The sequence below is a fragment of the Sapajus apella genome, unplaced genomic scaffold (assembly GCF_009761245.1).
Source record: "Sapajus apella isolate SASKATOON/1434 unplaced genomic scaffold, GSC_monkey_1.0 scaffold37, whole genome shotgun sequence".
NCBI classification, from domain to species: Eukaryota; Metazoa; Chordata; class Mammalia; order Primates; family Cebidae; genus Sapajus; species Sapajus apella.
In genome coordinates, this window is record NW_022436977.1 from 1,434,106 (window position 1) to 1,452,633 (window position 18,528).

General features: G+C 46.1%; 1 protein-coding gene across 6 annotated transcripts in view; it reads left to right on the top strand.

Annotated features, from left to right (window-relative positions):
* DAPK2 (death associated protein kinase 2) overlaps positions 1-18,528 on the top strand; it is a 125,988-nt gene that overhangs the window by 6,958 nt on the left and 100,502 nt on the right. For 5 of the 6 annotated variants that reach the window (XM_032297209.1, XM_032297210.1, XM_032297211.1 and 2 more), the window contains one exon: positions 387-484. In XM_032297209.1, coding sequence (XP_032153100.1) covers positions 393-484 — 92 coding nt within the window. In that variant the 5' untranslated portion in view covers positions 387-392. Of the gene's footprint in view, positions 1-386; positions 485-15,856; positions 17,848-18,528 lie in introns of those variants that run through there. The other variant, XM_032297215.1, reaches the window with a different exon arrangement.

Below are 18,528 nucleotides of genomic sequence, written 5' to 3' on the forward strand. Positions count from 1 at the left end.
AAGCCACTGTACCTGGCCTTTTTTTTTTTTTTTTTTTTAAATTAACTGTACAACAACTGCTTCTTTTTGCAGTAGTTTTGAATTTAATGAAAATAAATAGTTGAAGTTCATCATGGATGTTTCTCTGAACTTCTTCAGACAGATCTGAAGACCTAAGGAATTCTCCTTTCCTGTCTCTTTAACAAATTCATATAAATCAAATAAGAACCATACATCATCAGCCGCAGGTGAGAAAAGGCTTGAACAGGGCAGTTCTTGAGGAACTGAGGCTATGGATTATTACTAAATTATTAGCTCCCTTGCACCCAGTTACTTTTAGGCCTTAGACTCTTCGGCTTGTGCTAATTTGGATGACTGTCCTAACCTCAGGTTTCTTCCCATTTCAGCGTTGTATGTCCCAGGCCTCAATGAGGAGCCCAAACATGGAGCCCTTCAAGCAGCAGAAGGTGGAGGACTTTTATGACATCGGAGAGGAGCTGGGGAGGTAGGAGACTGTGTGAGCGGTTGGGGGATGCTGAGGGAGACAAAGTCACGCTTCTTCTGACACAATTGTCAGTTGGTGTTGGAAGGCAGGGCCACAGGACCAGTGGGAAGCTTTAAAAATGAGTTTATTCACCTGCCTGGGTGACTGTGCACATAGTCATTGCTCTGGAAATAATGACTTGCCAGTAAAAGGGATGAGAATTGTTGACTTCTGTGTTTTCGGCATAATCTGGCTGGCAGGGAAAACCTTCATAATTCTTGTTTGATCTGTTACTTTTTTCATAAAGCTCCCCCAGGCTCTGGATGGAGACCTGACTTGTTGGTTTTCTTCTGAGTCTTACTTGGGATTCTCCATGGTTCCCGGGATTTTGTTTTAAGCTCAGAACCTGAATGGGAGGTGAGGTAATCCTCCTGAGAATGGATTTACATTGAGTAACCAGCCACATGAGCCCCATCATGAAGTTTTCCTGGGATCTTTGTTACTTGGTTTGCTGAGTCCAGAACACAGCCAGGGTGAAAATCAGATCTGAAAGTACTATAGTTACTATTTGGATAGAAAATAAGATTTTCCGAAGCTCTTTTCTTGCCTTCCATTTCTAACAACTGCTAATAGTTAGGTGGTAATGTAGTGATTACAAAACGCCAGTCTTGAAGTTTGAGTGGCACAACAATGCATGAAAAATAGACATTATTTCTTCTCTCGTTTTCCAGATGAGGAAACTGTGGTCCAGTATTTGGGCAAGTTACCCAAAGTTGCTGAGCCAGTGAGTGATATAGCCAAGGTTCTGACCAGTCCATTTTGCACCTGCACACCTGTTATGCCCTCTCCCATGAGCTTGGCACTTGTACACTCACACATGCTCATCAGAACACCTAGCCTCACCTCTTCACACACCCTGCAGCATGAAAACATGGGAATTTAGAGTACGTAGACCCAGACAGGTCTTAGTTAATTTAGAAAGTTTATTTTGTCAAGGTTGAAGACGCACATCCATGACACAGCCTCAGCAGGTCCTGATGACCTGTGCCCAAGGTGGTCACAGCACAGTTTGGTTTTATACATTCTAGGGAGACATGAGACATCAATCAAATACGCAAGATGAATATTGCTTTGGTCTGGAAGGGTGGGACAACTGTGACTCTAAGCAAAGGTGGGAAGACTCTAATGGGGAGGGGACTTCCAGGTCATAGGTAGATAAGAGACGCATGTTTGCATTCTTTGGAGTTTCTGATTAGCCTTTCTAAAGGAGGCGATCAGGTATGCATTTATGTCAGTGAGCAGAGGGGTGACTTTGAATAGAATGGGAGGCAGGTTGGCTCTAAGCAGGTTCCAGCTTGACTTTTCCCTTTAGCTTAGGGATTTGGGGGGGGCCCCAAGATTTATTTTCCTCTCACAAGTGTCTACTGTATCCAACAGGCAAACAGGAGTTCTTTTCCCTTTATAGAACTCCTAGGTCAGGACTAGTGGTCTTACTTTTTTTTTTTGCTTTCAAAGACAAAACAGATCTTCAAAGCCAGAAGAGCTTCACTCCAAAGAGAATGACAGGCAGCAGGTGCTTCAAGATCAGGGAGTTTATCCTGGCTGGCTGGATGGTGGGTAGGGGAGCAAATAACTGCAGAGACCCCAGAGGGGAATGACTTTTCCCCATCTGGGGCCTGGCGAAGGGGTAGGAAGAGGACATAGGACCAGAGGCTGGGGTTGGTCAGCTGGAGCCTGCCTCTGGATGGGAAGCCAGGTTCTCTTTGCCTCCGATTTTTCTCCTGCCCTTGGTAACACCAGCAGAAAGGTGGCATTCTTGTCAACAGACCACGGCCAGCCCTGCCAATGGTGCTTGATTCAATGCCCTCATTTGGCCACTTCCTGCGTGTAGGGGTCTGTGCTGAGTACTGTGGGTACAAAGATGAGCAAGATCAGACAATCTCTCCCCTCCTCGAGCTCCCTGGCAGTGAGGCAGCCACACACATGCTAACAGGGCATTCTTGGATTGGACTAGAGTCTGGGTGGGCAGAGAAACTGAGAAGTTGTTGGAGGTGGGACTCTGAAGAAGGAAGCAGAAGCAGTTTCCTGGGGATTGCATTTATGATTCCTTCTTAGTCTTGTCTCTCCCCGACTCCACACACAAGGACATGTGCTATTAGACCCAGAAGAGACCTCATGTTTCCTGGTCCTCCACCTGCAACAGGGTGTGGATATCCCACGCACTGCACAGCCTGGGGTGTCTTGGGATGATTCTCATCTCCCCTACTCTTCTTTTTTTTTTTTTTTTTTTTGAGATGGAGTGTCACACTGTTGCCCAGACTGGAGTACAATGACTAGGTCACTGCAACATTTGCCTCCCGGGTTCAAGCGATTCTCCTGCCTCAGCCTCCCAAGTAGCTGGGATTACAGGCACCTACCATCGCACCTAGCTAATTTTTGTATTTTTAGTAGAGATGGGGTTTCACTATTTTGGCCAGGCTAGTCTTGAACTCCTAACCTCGTGATCTGCCCGCCTTGGCCTCCCAAAGTGCTGGGATTACAGGCGTGAGCCACCACACCCAACATTCCCTACTCTTCTAAAGTGCTAATGGGGCAAAAGGTGAGTAAGCCGCATATGAGGTCCAGGGGCTAGGGACCAGGGGCCTTTGGAGTGGCCAGAGGTTCTAAGATTTGTGGTCTAGAGGTCAGATGAGTTAGAAGACCTTTAGAGGTCCACTCTTCCAGGCCTCTCACTTGACAGTTGAGGAAATAGAGGCTCAGAGAAGGGAAAGGTCTTGCCTGGGGCCACAGAACACACTAGAACTAGAGTTGCCTTCGGATGACCACTCGGCTTCTGAAGGAACAGTCCTATTCTTCTCTCCTGCCCTCCTGTTCTTCACTTAACATATTTTTGAGGATCCACTATGTGCACTGTCGGAGCAGTGGAAAGCAAAACAGATACAGTCCTGTCCTCTGGCAGTTTGTTCTCCTGAGGCTGGTGGAGAAAGGCACTAGACAAGTGGACGCTACAGGATAAATCACCATAAGGTGTGTTAAGGGCTAAGAAATGAGAGAAAAGGATGCCCTGCAAGGGAATGATGGGGGACGTAGTTCCAACTGAGTGGTGAGAGAAGACTGCTCCGAGGAAGTAACTGTTAATTTGAGAACTGAGGGGTAAATGCACAAGCAAAGTCAGTAGCATGGAGGATCCCTGAAGCAGGGAAGCACCTAGGACCCGGGGAGCCAGCAGGAGGCTGGCGTGGCCTTGGAAAGAGAGCCAGGGGCAAGCGGTGTTAGATGAGGCTGGGGGCATGGGTGGGGACCAGATCCAGTTGGTGAATTCCCTGTTAACACAGAGTGGTGGAAAGGTTTGGCCTTTGGGGTCTCATGAGTTGGGGTTTGAGTCCTTGTCCTAGCTGTGCAACATGAGGACAACTTGCCCTCTCTGAGCCTCAGCTTTCTTACCTGTAAGACAGAATTATTACCATTACCTAGATCATGGTTGTGGTGATGAAATGAGATGCCAATTTAGGTGTTCCTCACAGAGGCTGGCATGGGGTAAGTGTTCATGAACAAGGGCTTCTGGCCTTCAACAGCGCACGGACTGAGGCTTTGAAGTAGGTTTGGAGTGTCAAGGCCCTACCTTCTGCCTCTGCAGCCTTCTAGGAGGAAGGCGTGGGAGCCTTTAGCAAGAAGAACAGGGGGATCATCCTGATTTTTGGGGAGCTAAATATAAACTTTCTTACTTTATTGTCAGTGAGCATCCTAGGGTAGACTCAGGGCCCTCTCATTGATTATAGCTCTTCATTAAGCCCTAACTATGCAAAAATGAAAATGAACAACAGTTTGTTACATGTTACAATGGATGAAGCTCACACAGGTAATGTGGAGCAAAGGAAGGCAGACTCAACCGGGTGCACACTGCTTCCTTCCATTTGTGAAAGTTCATAACAGGCAAAAGGAATCAATGGTGCTAGAGGTCTGAATGGTGGTTTTCCTTTGGGTACTAGTGACTGGAAGGGGACACAAAGGTGATTTCTGGGGTGCCGTATTCTGTTTCTTGATCTGGGTGTGTGTTTCACAGATGTGTTCATTTTACGAGTATTTATATGAAGACATATATGCATATGGGCATTTTCCTGTTTATATATTAGACCTTAACTAAAATAGTTTATTAATAAATAACCTTGGCCGGGCGCGGTGGCTCACGCCTGGAATTCCAGCACTTTGGGAGGCCGAGGCGTGTGGATCATGAAGTCAAGAGATCGAGACCATCCTGGTCAACATGGTGAAACCCCGTCTCTACTAAAAATACAAAAAATCAGCTGGGCCTGGTGGCGCGTGCCTGTAATCCCAGCTACTCAGGAGGCTGAGGCAGGAGAATTGTCTGAACCCAGGAGGCGGAGGTTGCGGTGAGCCGAGATCGTGCCATTGCACTCCAGCCTGGGTAACAAGAGCAAAACTCCGTCTCAAAAAAAATAAAAAATAAAAATAAATAAATAACCTTTAACTCGACTTCCTGCCCTGGCCTGGTCCACATGTTTCCAGTTCCTTTAGAGGCTTCGTCTCTCCTTATCCTATGAATAAGAGCATATTTGTAAGGAAAGCTTTGGATAGAAACAGGGTACTCTGGCTGGGGCATCCTGCACTCTGCTGGGACCCTCCCTGGCCCTGCATATTTTGCCTGATTTCTAGCTTCCAGCGCTGAGTGCAGTCAGTTGGCTGTGCTCACACTTTTGGCACCAGCCTGCTCGGGATGCTGGAGGTTGTCTGCTGTTTCTGGGAATGTTTGGAGAAATGTTGGCTTGCAGAGTTTGGCCTCTCCCAGCCTTGGTAGCCACCAGTAGAGGAGAGCAGGGGAATATAAGAGCAGGGCTCATAAAGAGAAACCCCTCCAACTCCTCATTCTGTAGATGAGGCTAAGGCCAGAGAGGAGAAGTGGTGAACTGGTGATAGAATCAGGGTGGATCTGGTGGTCTGACTCCTAGCCCAGAACTCTGGCTACCACACCATAAGGACCCACAAGACACCAAGTCATTTATTCCTTTAATTGGAAGGTTTCTGAGTGGGAGAGAATATAAAGGAAGGGAGTCTTTTCTGTTTGAACTTGAGGGTAGTGTAGTAGGATCAGAGTTAGGAGGATGAGCCTTTGGGACGGAATTGTATTTCCCAGGGGGAGGGTACCAGTTGGTAGGCCCATTGACGATTTTGTGAACTTCTACGTAGGCAACTACTGCATACATAATGATATAAAGTAATTTAATGTAAGCAGCATATAATGAATAGTGATTCCTTATTTCCTATCCTTTCATTCCTTTCCTTTACTTAGTTTTTTTTTTTTTTTTTTTTGAGATGGAGTCTCACTCTGTCACCGAGGCTGTAGTGCAGTCCCACAATCTTGAATCACTGAAACCTCCGCCTCCTGGGTTGAAGCCATTCTCCTTCCTCAGCCTCCTGAGTAGCTGGGATTACAGGCATGTGCCACCACGACTGGCTAATTTTTGTACTTTTAGTAGAGACAGAGTTTCACCAAGTTGGCCAGGTTAGTCTCAAACTCCTGACCTCAGGTGATCTTGCCTCGGCCTCCCAAAGTTCTGGGATTACAGGCATGAGCCACTGCGCCTAGCCAGATTTTCTTTACCTATTATATTACCATAAAATCATAAGATATTACTGTTGAGGTGGATTTCAACAATTTAATCCAAATCTACCATTTTATAGATGAGGAAAGTGAGGCCCAGGGAGGGGAGATGATTTGTCTAAGGTCATAAACAAGCAATAGAGGAGGTAGAACTCAAAGGCAGAAACTTCTCAACTACTGTGCTGGTTTAAACAAACAGATAAGAACTTGTTTAAATGTACATCCAACCTTTCTCCATAGCCCCCACTTCTCTTAAGGATCTTACGTTACCATTGCCCCACATATCACCTCTGCCCTGAAGAAGACAGCAACCATATAATTGCCACCATTTAGAGGAGGCTCATGTATGCAAGCCACCCTGCTGGACACTTATCCTTCAGTCTCCTTGTGTGGGGATGAGAGGCTTCACTGAGGGAAGGAGCCTCTGCATTAAAGCCTCAGCCTTCCTGAACATGGACAAGGGATTCCCTGGGGCAGCCATGTTGATGAGGGTGGGGGCAGCCAGACTGGAGTCTCCCAATGGAATCATCTGTATATATGGTGAAGATCACCCATCACATATTCAGCTTAGCCAGGACAGCCTCTTTGGGGAAAGAAACAAAATCCTCTAGGAAATGCGTGAAGTTTAAATTTACCCAGGCTGGGTTCAATAGCCTAGTTTAGCCACTTTGAGAACTACAGAAAACAACAAACTTAGGTGTTCTATTCAGTCATCTCAGTCCTTGGCAAAAGAGCTTCTAAGACTAACCCTTTTCATCCCTTTTTAAATAAAAAAGATGTTTGTTTATTTATGGAAGTTATTCAAGGTGGATGTCATAAAGTTATGAAGTGTAAAAAGTAAAAGGTAGAACTCCTTCTGCCCTCTCTCCGAGTCTCACACCCCACAGGTAGACTTGGATGGTAATTTTCTTCTGTTGCCCGTCAGAACCTAAGTTAAGCAAGTGTGTGTGTGTGGACCCAGATGGGACTACACGACCATAACCATCTACAACCTGCTTTTCTCACTTAATAAAATCTGTTGAATATCTCTTTATAGCAGTGCAGATAGATATGTAAGACTTATTGTGGATGAATAGTTTTTAAAATTAATACATTTAAGAAGACAATTTAAGGCAATAAAAGATGAGCAATCTTAATCCAGCAGCTGTTTCCCTCCCTCCCTCCCTCCCTCTCTCTCTCCCTCCCTCCTTCTTTCCCTCATTCTTTCCTTCCCTCCTTCCTTCCCTCTTTCCTTCCTTCCCCTCTCTCTCTCTTTTCCTCTCTCCCTCTCTCCCTGTCTCTCTCTTGGGTCTCTCTGGTGGGGTCTCTCTGTCACTCAGGCTGGAGAACAGTGGCTCAATCATGGCTGGGCATCCTCGACTTCCTGGGCTCAAGCAATCCTCCCACCTTATCCTCCTAAGTAGCTGGGATCACAGGCATGTGCCACCATGCCCAGTTAATTAAAAAACAATTTTTTTTTGATGTGGAATCTTGTTCTCTTGCCCAGGATGGAGTGCAGTTGTGCAATCTTGGCTCTCTACAACCTTTGCATCCTGGGTTCAAGCAATTCTCATGCCTCAGCCTCCTGAGTGGCTTGGATTACAGGTGTGTACCACCATGCCTGGCTAAATTTTGTACTTTTAGTAGAAACAAGGTTTCACCATGTTGGTCAGGCTGGTCTCAAAGTCTTGATCTCAGGTGATCTGCCCACCTCAGCCTCCCAAAGTGCTAGGATTACAGGCATGAGCCACCAGGCCCACCTAAAGTTTAAATTTTTTGTAGAGATAGGGCTTCACCGTGTTACCCAGGCTGGTCTTGAACTCCTGGGCTCAGGCAATCCTCCTGTTTTGGACTCCCAAAGCGCTGGGATTATAGGTGTGAGCCATCACGCCTGGCTATTTTTATTTCTGAATCTTGTCTACTAATCTTTGCAGGGGTGTTTCTTATACCCACAGACCTCCTGCTCTTTGTAACTACTGTGGCACACCCATTTGCACGTAGTTCACATTCCCCCAAATGGCAAGCTACAGCAGCAGATTGGAGAGGCTGGGGAGAGCAGCGCTAATGGCCCGATGAGAGCCAGTGATGAGATGATGCTCATCTTGCACTTGTTTATCAACTCTTTGAAAGCAGGCTCAGAGCTGTTCTATTTGGAATATCACTGCAGCACTGAGACAGAGGCCAGAGACCTCAAAAACGTATGTGACTTATCTTTGTTCTTGCCGTTTCCTCACTCTTGGAAAAATTATACTTTTTCGTCAAGGTCCAGATCAAACACAGTCACTCTGACAAAGCCTGCCATGTCCTGCCCCATCCACCCTAATCCCTTCTGTCAGATTTAATTACCTCTTATTCTGGGCCACGTCTCTCATCATACCTCATGTTACGCATAGGGTTTTCCTGTCATCTTCCCTGCTGTACTGAAGGTTTCTCCAGGCTGGGCATGGTGAAACCTCCCCATCCGTCTCCTCTGCTGTGGTGTCCAGCCCAGGCCTTTTATGCTTGACAAGTGTTTAACACCCACAGACACCCATAAGTTAACTGCAGAGCATCTGGGATCTGCCTTGAGTTAAATTTAAATCTAAGGTAGAAAACCTCAGCCAAACAAGCCCACAGCCCCCATAAACCCTGGAATTCATGAATGCCCAGGATTCCCCAAACACAAGTGAGATACAAAACACAAAAATTACTTCCATTTAGGACATACATTATTGCGTTTAATTCTCATAACACCCTGTGACGTAGTTATTATTCCCATTTTATAGATGAAGAAACTCAGTCTCCAAAATTTTAGGAAACTGGTTCAAGAAATATGAACCTACCTTATCAAGGAGATGACAAGTGGGAAATTGGACTCTGTATGACACAGAAAATCTCATAGAAAGTCAGAAATAAAAACCAGAAACTTCCTCTGGGTAAAGCCCTGTTTGCTGCCCTGGCCTGGGATTTTTGTGCCTCTCTGATCACACACACACTTGCTTGTATTTCCTGTTGCTGGGAAAGTGAAAATGACTGACATACGTTAAGAGTCTATTATTGTAGCGTGCATGGTGGCTCACGCCTGTAATCCCAACACTTTGGGAGGACAAAGTGAGAGGATTGCTTGAGCCCAGGAGTTTGAGACCAGTCAGGGCAACATATGTGAGACCCCATCTCTGCAAAACATAAAGAATTAGCCAGGCATGGTGGCGCACGCCTGTAGTCCCAGCTATTTGGGAGGATGAAATAGGAGGATTGCTTGAGCCTGGGTGGTTGAAGCTGCAGTGAGCTGTGATTGTATCACTACACTCCAGCCTGGGTGACAGAGCAAGACCCTGTTTCGAAAAACAAAACAAACAAACAAACAAACAAAACTGCTGCCCTCCTGTGAGTGTCTGTGCTGAGTACTCCCCACCCTTTCAGAACAGTGGGACTTAGATCACATTCCCATTTCACAGGTGAGGACAATGAGACCCAGAGATATATGGTCACACAGTCCGAATAGGACAGTCAGGATTCCATCCTAGGTCTGTCAGATTACAAATCTCATACCCTATTATGCTATGCTAATTCCATATCTATCTGTGTGTGTGTGTGTATGTGTATGTGTGTGTGTGTGTGCATGTGCATGTGTGTGTGTATGTGTGTGTGTGTGCATATATATATATATATATATATATATATATATATATATTGAGATAGGGTCTTACTCTCTTGCCCAGGCTAGAATGCAGTGGCACAATCACAGCTCACTGCAGCTTCAACCTCCCTGGCTCAAGCAATTCTTCCACCTTAGCTTCCTGAGTAGCTAGGGCTATAGGTAAATGCCCTAGACTTTGATAATTTTAATTTTTTTTTTTTTGCAGAAATGGGTGTCTCACTATATTGCCCAGGCTGATCTTGACCTCCCAGCCTCAAGTGATCTTCTCAACTCAACCTAATTCTACAATTTAATAAAAGTCAATCCAGGAGATTCTTCAGAGGTCATCTATTCCAGTAGAGGCCCAGGGCTCAGGGTAGTTTAGGGTGAGTAGGGGTGGGGGCATCAAAGAGTTTGCAGTAAGAGGGGCTGGAAGGGAAGGAAGGGAGACAGGGCAGATATATCCATTCTCTGTATAGGGTGGTAGTGAGGACCACACAAGGCCACCAAATTCCCTTGGTGAGATTCCATCCTGCGGCCTTAGAGGTTCTTATACCCATGAGACTTGTAGCCACAGTACTATGGCCCAGTTCAAGATTGGAGAGTGGCCAGAAACAGGAGAGGCAGGAGAGGCAGGTGAGGGGAGCCAAAAGCCCTTCAACATTGAGGTGCCAAGAGTATGGCATTTACATAATCTCTGGTCCTGTCGATACCACAGCAGACTTTGGTTTTTGCTTTTTGTTTTTTGAGATGGAGTTTCACTGTCACTCAGGCTGGTGTGCAGTGGTTTGATATCGGCTCACTGCAACCTCTGTGTCCCAGGTTCAAGCAATTCTCTTGCCTCAGCCTCCCAAGTAGCTGGGATTACAGGCACCTGTTACGCCCAACTAATTTTAGCATTTTTAGTAGAGACAGGGTTCCACCATGTTGGCCAGGCTGGTCTTGAACCCCTGACCTCACATGATCCACCCACCTCAGCCTCCCAAAGTGCTGCGATTATAAGCGTGAGCCATTGCATCCAGCCACACGATAGACTTTAGAATGAGGGGTGTCAGCGAGGGGCTCTCTATCCTGGTCCTCCTGAGGGGTGTAGGGAACTGTGAGCTGGCCGAATGCAAAACAGTATAGTACAGTGTTCTCTTGTCACTCATGCTGTAGACTTGAGAGCTTCCTAGGCCTGGCCTAGATGTACTTGGTTAGTAGCAAGGAAGCCTTCTCTGCCACAGCTGCACCCAAGACAAGCTGGTGGTTTCTCAAAGGTTAGTGGGTGTGTGTGGATGTGTGTGTAAAGGAGCTCATGAGTACATGCATTTCTGTGCTGTAGGTCACTATCACAGTCAACGATTCATATTCTTGGGCACCCACTCTGTGTGGGGGAGGAGACTTAGGTCTCAGGCCTTGCCCCAGAATTGCTGAGGCTCAGCTGGGGTGCAGGAGTACTCTCCTCCTAAGCAAATGAAATGAGATGGACTATGCCGAGTGCTAATAGCAGGACCCAAAACAAAAACATGTGCAAGGAGATCAGTGGACGAAGCCATCACCCTAGGTGGGGCAGGGCCTAATCCAGGAGCGAGGCCAGTAACCGTGTCAAGGATGAGGGCTCTGCCACGACCGAGGAGCAGAAGCCCAGGCTTGGGCAAGAGGGCATGTGGAGAGGGTGAAGGGATGGGGCTGCCAGGAGGACTGACGACTGCAAGGGGCCCTGGGTGACAGAGGCTGTGGATGAGAGAGGGAGGCGCTTTCATCACCCATTGTTAGGAAAACAAAGCACAAAGCCACTCAAACAAAGTGGCTGCATTGCACAGGCTTGAGTTAGAAGCTCAGCACACAGTGCAAATCGCTTGCCCTAAGGGGTAGGTCTCATTGAGATCTGTCTGCATTATGAAAACTGTAAGAGCTGTGGAGGGGTGGGTGGGGGGGGCAGTGCTTCTGTAGGGGAAATGGAAACCACCATGTGCCTGTATCTTCTGGATAGTCTCGCTTTTCTACTTATTTAATGCCAGTGTGTACATTTTGTGTTGGGTTGCTGTTTTTGGATTCCACACTGTTTTTGAATATGTACCTTTCCACGTATCCAGAGTTCATATACTTAAAAATATTTTTATTTTGAAATAATTTCAAATGTGGGGAAAAAGTTGTAAGAATAACAAAACTCCCATATACCCTTGTCCTAGATTTGCACCAGTTTTTAACATTTTGTCATCTCTCTCTCTCTTTCCCCTTTTCTATCTGCCTCCTTTCCTCCTTCTTTTCTTTTTGTCTGTGGATTATCTGTCTGTCTACCTACCTACCTACCTACCTATCTACCTACCTAGCCACCCACTCATCCATCCATCTGGTTTCTGAACCATTTGAGAATAGGTTGCTGACATTATGCCTCTTCACCTCTTAATACTTCACTATTGATCTCCTAGTGAAGTATTAAGTACATGGATGTTCTATTTCATAACCACTGTACAGTTACAAATAGAGGACATTTAATACCGATATGATATTTTTACCTGTTATCACTCGTGCTTTAATTTAATGGATTTTCTTATTCATGTTCTTTATAGCAGTTTTTCTCCCTGTAGTGAAAGATCCAGGGCAGGATCATGGGTTGCATCTTATTGTCGTATCTCTCCAGTCTCCTTTAATCCAGAACAGCCTTTCTTTGACTTTCATGACACCAACATTTTTGAAGACTACCGGACTATTAAAAAAAAAAATAGAGTTGGGAGCAGTGGCTCACTCCTGTAATCCCAGCACTTTGGGAGGCCGAGGCAGGTAGGTTACCTGAGGTCAGGATTTTGAGACCAGCCTGGCCAACATGGAGAAACCCCATCTCTAATAAAAATACAAAAATTAGTTGGGCATGGTAGTGCATGCCTGTAATCCCAGCTACTCAGGAGGCTGAGGCCAGGGAATCATTTGAACCTGGCAGGTGGAGGGTGCAGTGAGCTGAATCGCACCACTGCACTTCATCCTGGGCAACACAGTGAGAGTCCATCTCAAAAAAATATAAATAAATAAATAAATAGATACAGTTCATACACATCTGTTAACTTCATAATATTCTACTATCCAGCCATGCCCAATTTACTTAACTTTCCCCTGTTGCTTCACACTTTTAGAAATATTGGTGTTTCCGTGAACATACTTGTTTAATTTCCTCTCTGCATTATTTTGGTTGGGTGTATTCCCAGAGGTTGCGTGCCAGGTGAAAGGTTATAACTGATTTGCTTCATGGTTGAAACTAGAAATACTGAATCACTTTACAGTGTCATCAGCATGTACTTATTTCCTTGTGGCTTTGTAAATGCTCTTTCATTGTTTTCATGTATTTTTGGTAGTTTATGAGTTTTGTAAAGACATATTAACATTTTCACCGAAGGGAAATTTAAACTAGTCAAAGGTTTCTGTATTTTCCCCTTTATTTCAAATCTTCTTTCCTGTACTTTACTTTTCTTCATGATGTTTGCATGTCATTTTTTTCTTTTCTTTTCTTTTTTTTTTTTTTTTTTGAGACAGGGTCTTGCTCTGTCACCCAGGCTGGAGGGCAGTGGCATGATCATGGCTCACTGCAGCCTCCAACCTCCTTGGGCTCAGGCAAACCTCCCACCTCAACCTCTTGAGTAGCTGGGACTACAGGCATGTACCACCACACCTGGCTATTGTTTGTTTGTTTGTTTGAGATAGAGTCTCACTCTGTTGCCCAGGCTGGAGTGCAGTGGTGGGATCTCGGCTCACTGCAACCTCCACTTCCCAAGTTCAAGTGATTCTCCTGTCTCAGCCTCCTGAGTAGCTGAGATTACAGGCACACACCACCATGCCCAGGTAGTTTTTTTGTATTTGTGGTAGAGATGGAGTTTCACCATGTTGACCAGGCAGGTCTCGAAACTCCTGACCTCAGATAATCCACCCTCCTCGGCCTCCCAAAGTGCTGGGTTTACAAATGTGAGCCACTGTGCCTGGCCTCATTTTTTTGTATTTTTTTATAGAGACAGGGTTTCGCCATGTTGCCCAGGCTGGTCCTGAACCCCTGGGCTCAAGTGATCCACCTCCCTTGGCCTCCCAAAGTTCTGGGATTATGGGCATGAGTCACCATGTAAGTCACCATTATATCTTCATGGATATTTCGAAGTTCCAATAGCAACACAAGGTAGGTAAGGCAGACATAATAGTTACTATTTTGTAAGTGAAGAAAAGAAGGCTCAGAGACTCTATGCAAACCAGGCCAGTCAGGACTAAAGGCAGAGCTCTTCCCTATAGACTGATGGTGTCACCTTCCTTTTCTGAGAGGTAGAGAGTATACATCTCCTTAAGGGACCTAGAACCTCTGCCTACTCCTTTGTCTTTGCTTTTAGAAGCTGGCTTACGGGATTTTCTTAGGAAGCTTTCTGAGAGCATGCCATTGGGAGAAGCGGGTGTTTGGGATGGGGAGTACTGTCCTCCACGTTGCTGGGGAAACCAAAGTAAGGCTTAAGAGGTACCCTATCAGGCTGGATGTAATAATACATACGCCTGTAATCCCAGCACTTTGGGAGGTGGAAGCAGGCAAATAGCTTGAGCCCAGGAGTTTGAGACCAGCCTGGCCAACATGGCAAAACACTGACTCCATGAAAAATACAAAAATTAGCCTGGTGTGGTGGCATACACCTGTAGCCCTAGTTACTTGGAAGGCTGAGGTGGGATGATCGCTTGAGCCCGGGAGGCAGATGTTGTAGTGAGCGGAGTTCATGCCATTGCACTCCAGCCTGGGCAACAGAGTGAGAGCCTATCTCAAAAAAATAAAGAAATAAAAATTTTAAAAAAGAGGTACCCTATCATCTCAGTGGTAGCAAAGCACCCCAGGGCTCTGGTAGGGCAGGTGGGAGGTTGAGTGACACCCTGTAGCTTCCAGGGCCTTCTAAAGTGAAAATACTTGCTCTCTGAAGCCTTCCCACGGTTTCTTTCTTCCAGCCACATCCATCCCTCCAGTTTTGAGCATCCATAGCCCTTACAGTCTATGCCTCACACATGATTATTCCAAAGTAGAAGGTTTTCTGGGGTTCATTCTGTATTTTAAGCCAGACTGTGAGCCCACTGAGGACGGGGCTACGTTTTATCCTTGTTTGTGTCCCTGCTACCTCTAGCATATGGCTGGATTCACAGCAGGCACTCAATAAGCACAGGGGCTGGTACAGCTGTCAGCTGAGCTTAACCAGCTTGGAGCCCCCAAAGGCGCTGAGTTTGTGTCCACAAGCCCAAGAGAAGGTAGAAATTCAGCAGCAGCATTTTCATCAAGGCCCTGCTCACATGAGCTTCTTTGTTTCTTGCCTGGAGGGGGGAGGGGCAGGGGAACAGACCAAGTGTGCAGAGCTGCTTGACATCACAGCAACTGTACGAATGCTCACTCATGCTCCATTTCATGTGCTAGAGTTGCCCCACATCGCGGTATCATCCTGTGCTGGTGTGAGCCTGGGGCCTCTGTCCTGCTCCTCCAGAAGTGACTGAGGCTGAACCACACTGAACCCCACTTCTCCTGGGGAGACTGAACCCCAGGAGAAGAGACCAGGGTCTGATCTCAACTGAGGGGAAAGATGAAGAGAAATTCTGTTGCCGTGGATATTGTAGCTTTCTTTAAGGCTACTGACAAGACTCATCAGTGGCATCTGGCCCATCTCCATGGACTTGGAGTAAAAAACTTGCTTCAAATCCCACTTTGGCTACCAATATGTTAATGCACTTGGGCAAGGCACTTTCTGTCTTGGGGCCACAAGGCATTCTGGTGGCAGAAGTAAGACCTGAATGTGGGGCTTTGCACTCCAGGTCCTTTGACCTTTCCATTACTCCATAAAAACACCATAGGCATTTGGTATCCCACCACGTTACCTATCCTTTCCCTTTTGATTTATTCCTTCTAGTACCTGAGGTGCTTTTCAGAACAGAGACTTTCTTCTGCAGGCCTGCTGTCAAGGGGCTACCCTGACATCATTCCATGATTCTCCTACATTGCCTTTCTGGAAATATTTTTCTTTAAGCCTAGATTTCTTTGCGCTATCAAATGGGCGTGTCTCTCTTTTTTTTGAGACAGAGTCTTGCTCTGTCAGCCAGGCTGAAGTACAGTGGCGCAGTCTCGGCTCACTGCCACCTCCATCTCCCTGTCTCAAGCAATTCTCCTGCCTCAGCCCCCCGAGTAGCTGGGATTACAGGCATGTGCCATGATGCCGGGCTAAGTTTTGTAGTTTTAGTGGAGACAGGGTTTCACCATGTTGGCCAGGCTGGTTGGGTGTGTCTCTTTTGTCAACTACAAATCCTTCCCAGAAGAGATGGGCAAAACAATGCTGCTTTGGTGAAGCAAGTGATATCTTTCTGTAGTTGGTGCTCAATAAAAATCTGTGATATGAATGAATAAACAACAGCAAGAGGCAACAGAATTGATGATGTCATGGCATCACCTTAATCATTACTGCAAGAGAAATGCCACTCTTGGCGAAGACCCCCTGTGAAATTGATCATCTCAGAGCAAGTGCCCCGTTTCCAATCCTGATGAAATGGGTTCTGTCCCCCACTGCCTTCTCAGCTATTTTCTTCATGTTGATGCATTCAACAAGGCGGTGCAATAAGAATGTGCTCATGTGGGGAGAGAAAGGGGTCCCGGCTTTGGCTCCGGAGCTGCATGTGCTTAGGCAAGTCCTCAGTTTCCTCTACTTTAACATTTAAATACCTTCTGGCACTTAGCATCGTGCAACGTCATGATTACATGAAGTGTTCTTGCTGGGCCATGGGCTGTCTACTCAGCTGGGGCAGGAATCACTCATCCAGAGCCATGCCTTGTGGCACAGTAAAGCCTGCGGGTGCCACTGAGACTGCTTCTGCTGAGATTAGACAAGGTGGTTTGGCACCAAGTCTGTGACCAGTGCCTATTTTAGCAACATGGCTAGTAAATATTGACTCTGTGGCATGAAGATGGAAAGCAGAGATGACTATGTCAACTCACTCAGAGGATAGAAGTTCATCAACCTCTGATAAGACATAGTTATGCAACGCGTAGGTGTGTCACTAATAAATAAGTTGTTTGGGGGCAGGGAGAATGGAAAACAAGACAAGAAAGCATTCCATGGGCAATTAACAGCTGCTTTCCTGTCTGCACTGTCTGGCTGGCTTATTCAATTGTTCGCTTTAAAATGAAAGGATAGTTACATACACACAGGCATATAGAAAAAAAGGGTAGAAAGAAATACACCAAAGCATTCACCGTGGCATTCCTTAGAGACAGTGAAATTGCCACAGATTTGTCCTTTCATATACTTTTTCTATTTTCCACATTGTTTACAATGAGCACATATTACTTTTATAATCTGAAAAGAACAATGTATTAGACATAAAATAATTTTTTTCTGAAGAGTCTGAAGGAACTTTCATAATCATGCAAGTACCTCAGACCTTTGTGTTTTGCCTACTGGACACTGGTTGGTACCATAGTTATCAAAAGAGGCAAGTTCATGTAAGAGAAGCTATTCCTCTGAATAAATCCTGATTTAAGTGTGTTTACTTACTGATTTATATCCATAAAAGCAAATGTGGTGGGAAAATGTTGCAATCATAAGATTTCAGAATTTTTTTCTGTGAAAACAGACACTTAACTGCTTTGAGTACATTCTGTACTCCACAGCAGCTAACCCCGCTTGGCCCACAACCGGGCATGTCTGAGACAGGGCACTTGGGTAAGTGGTTGCATGTGACCTGAAGGTGGGGGGCACCAGTTCTGGAAAACTGACTAGACCTCAGGATTTGGAGTGTTGACATGGGGATGGGGGTAAGAATGGCATTATAATAATAATTATCACTGATTAAGCACCAACCAAGCACCAGGCACTGTCCACATATTGTTATAATCTTACAAAACATTATTGGATAGGCATTAGCCACCTTTTAGGGATGAGGAAACTAAGGCCAGGAGAAGAAGCCACTTCTCTAAATCCTCAGAGGCAGTCAGCAGCAGACCCTGGACTCAAACCTGACCTCAAAGCATTTGATCTTTTGACCATGCTAGGGTGCCTCTCAAAGAGTTTTGCAACAGAGAACAGAAACTGCTCAAGGAAGCCTGAGCTAACAAATAAGGTGCCTGCATTTCCATCCAGGACTGAGGATCTTTGGAGTAAGAGGCAGCCCCAGGTGTAAAAGGTGGATGAGCAGCTGCAGGTAGGATCCTGGCCATGTTAGCTCTGACCCCAGGACTGGGTGTGTCTGCCTTCCTCAGCCTGGTGCACCCTAGAGGGGCCAGGTGTCCTGAGTTGTGTGACCCAGAGAACTGTGGGACAGGTGCCCATTTCTAGTCTGGGAGGGACTTTCATCTGCTGGCTGCCTGTGTGATGGGGGAGGCCATTTGTTGGGAGGCAGGGAGCTGGAGTATTGGGTTGCAGCATCCAGGCCTGTGAGTGAGGAGTTGGTCTCTCAAATTCTTTGTACCTGGTTGATGAAAACAACCTGTAAGAGTCTTAAGGCTGTTTAGCCTTTTCCCTGGGTTGGTAGAGCTACTTTCTGAGTTTGTGGCAGCAGTTGCTTCTTTGGGCTCACAGGCCCTGTCCTCACAGCTCTTGGGACTGACCAGGCGCTGACTTTTTCCACCTCCACTGGAGATCTGTCTACATGCAAACTGTCATTTGAGAATGCTTATCTGCTCGCCTCACCAGGAAACGAGGGGCCTGCTTTCCGAGAATGAATGCCTCAGAGGTGGGTTTCATCTAAGTTGGTTCCGCTTAATTTCTTAGGAGAAGGGATGTATGTTTTGGGGAAGAGGCCAAATTGTGGTATGTGGTGTTTTTAAAAAATGGCTTTTATTGGCCAGGCAGCTGAGTTGACTGAAGCCCAGCAGTACCCATT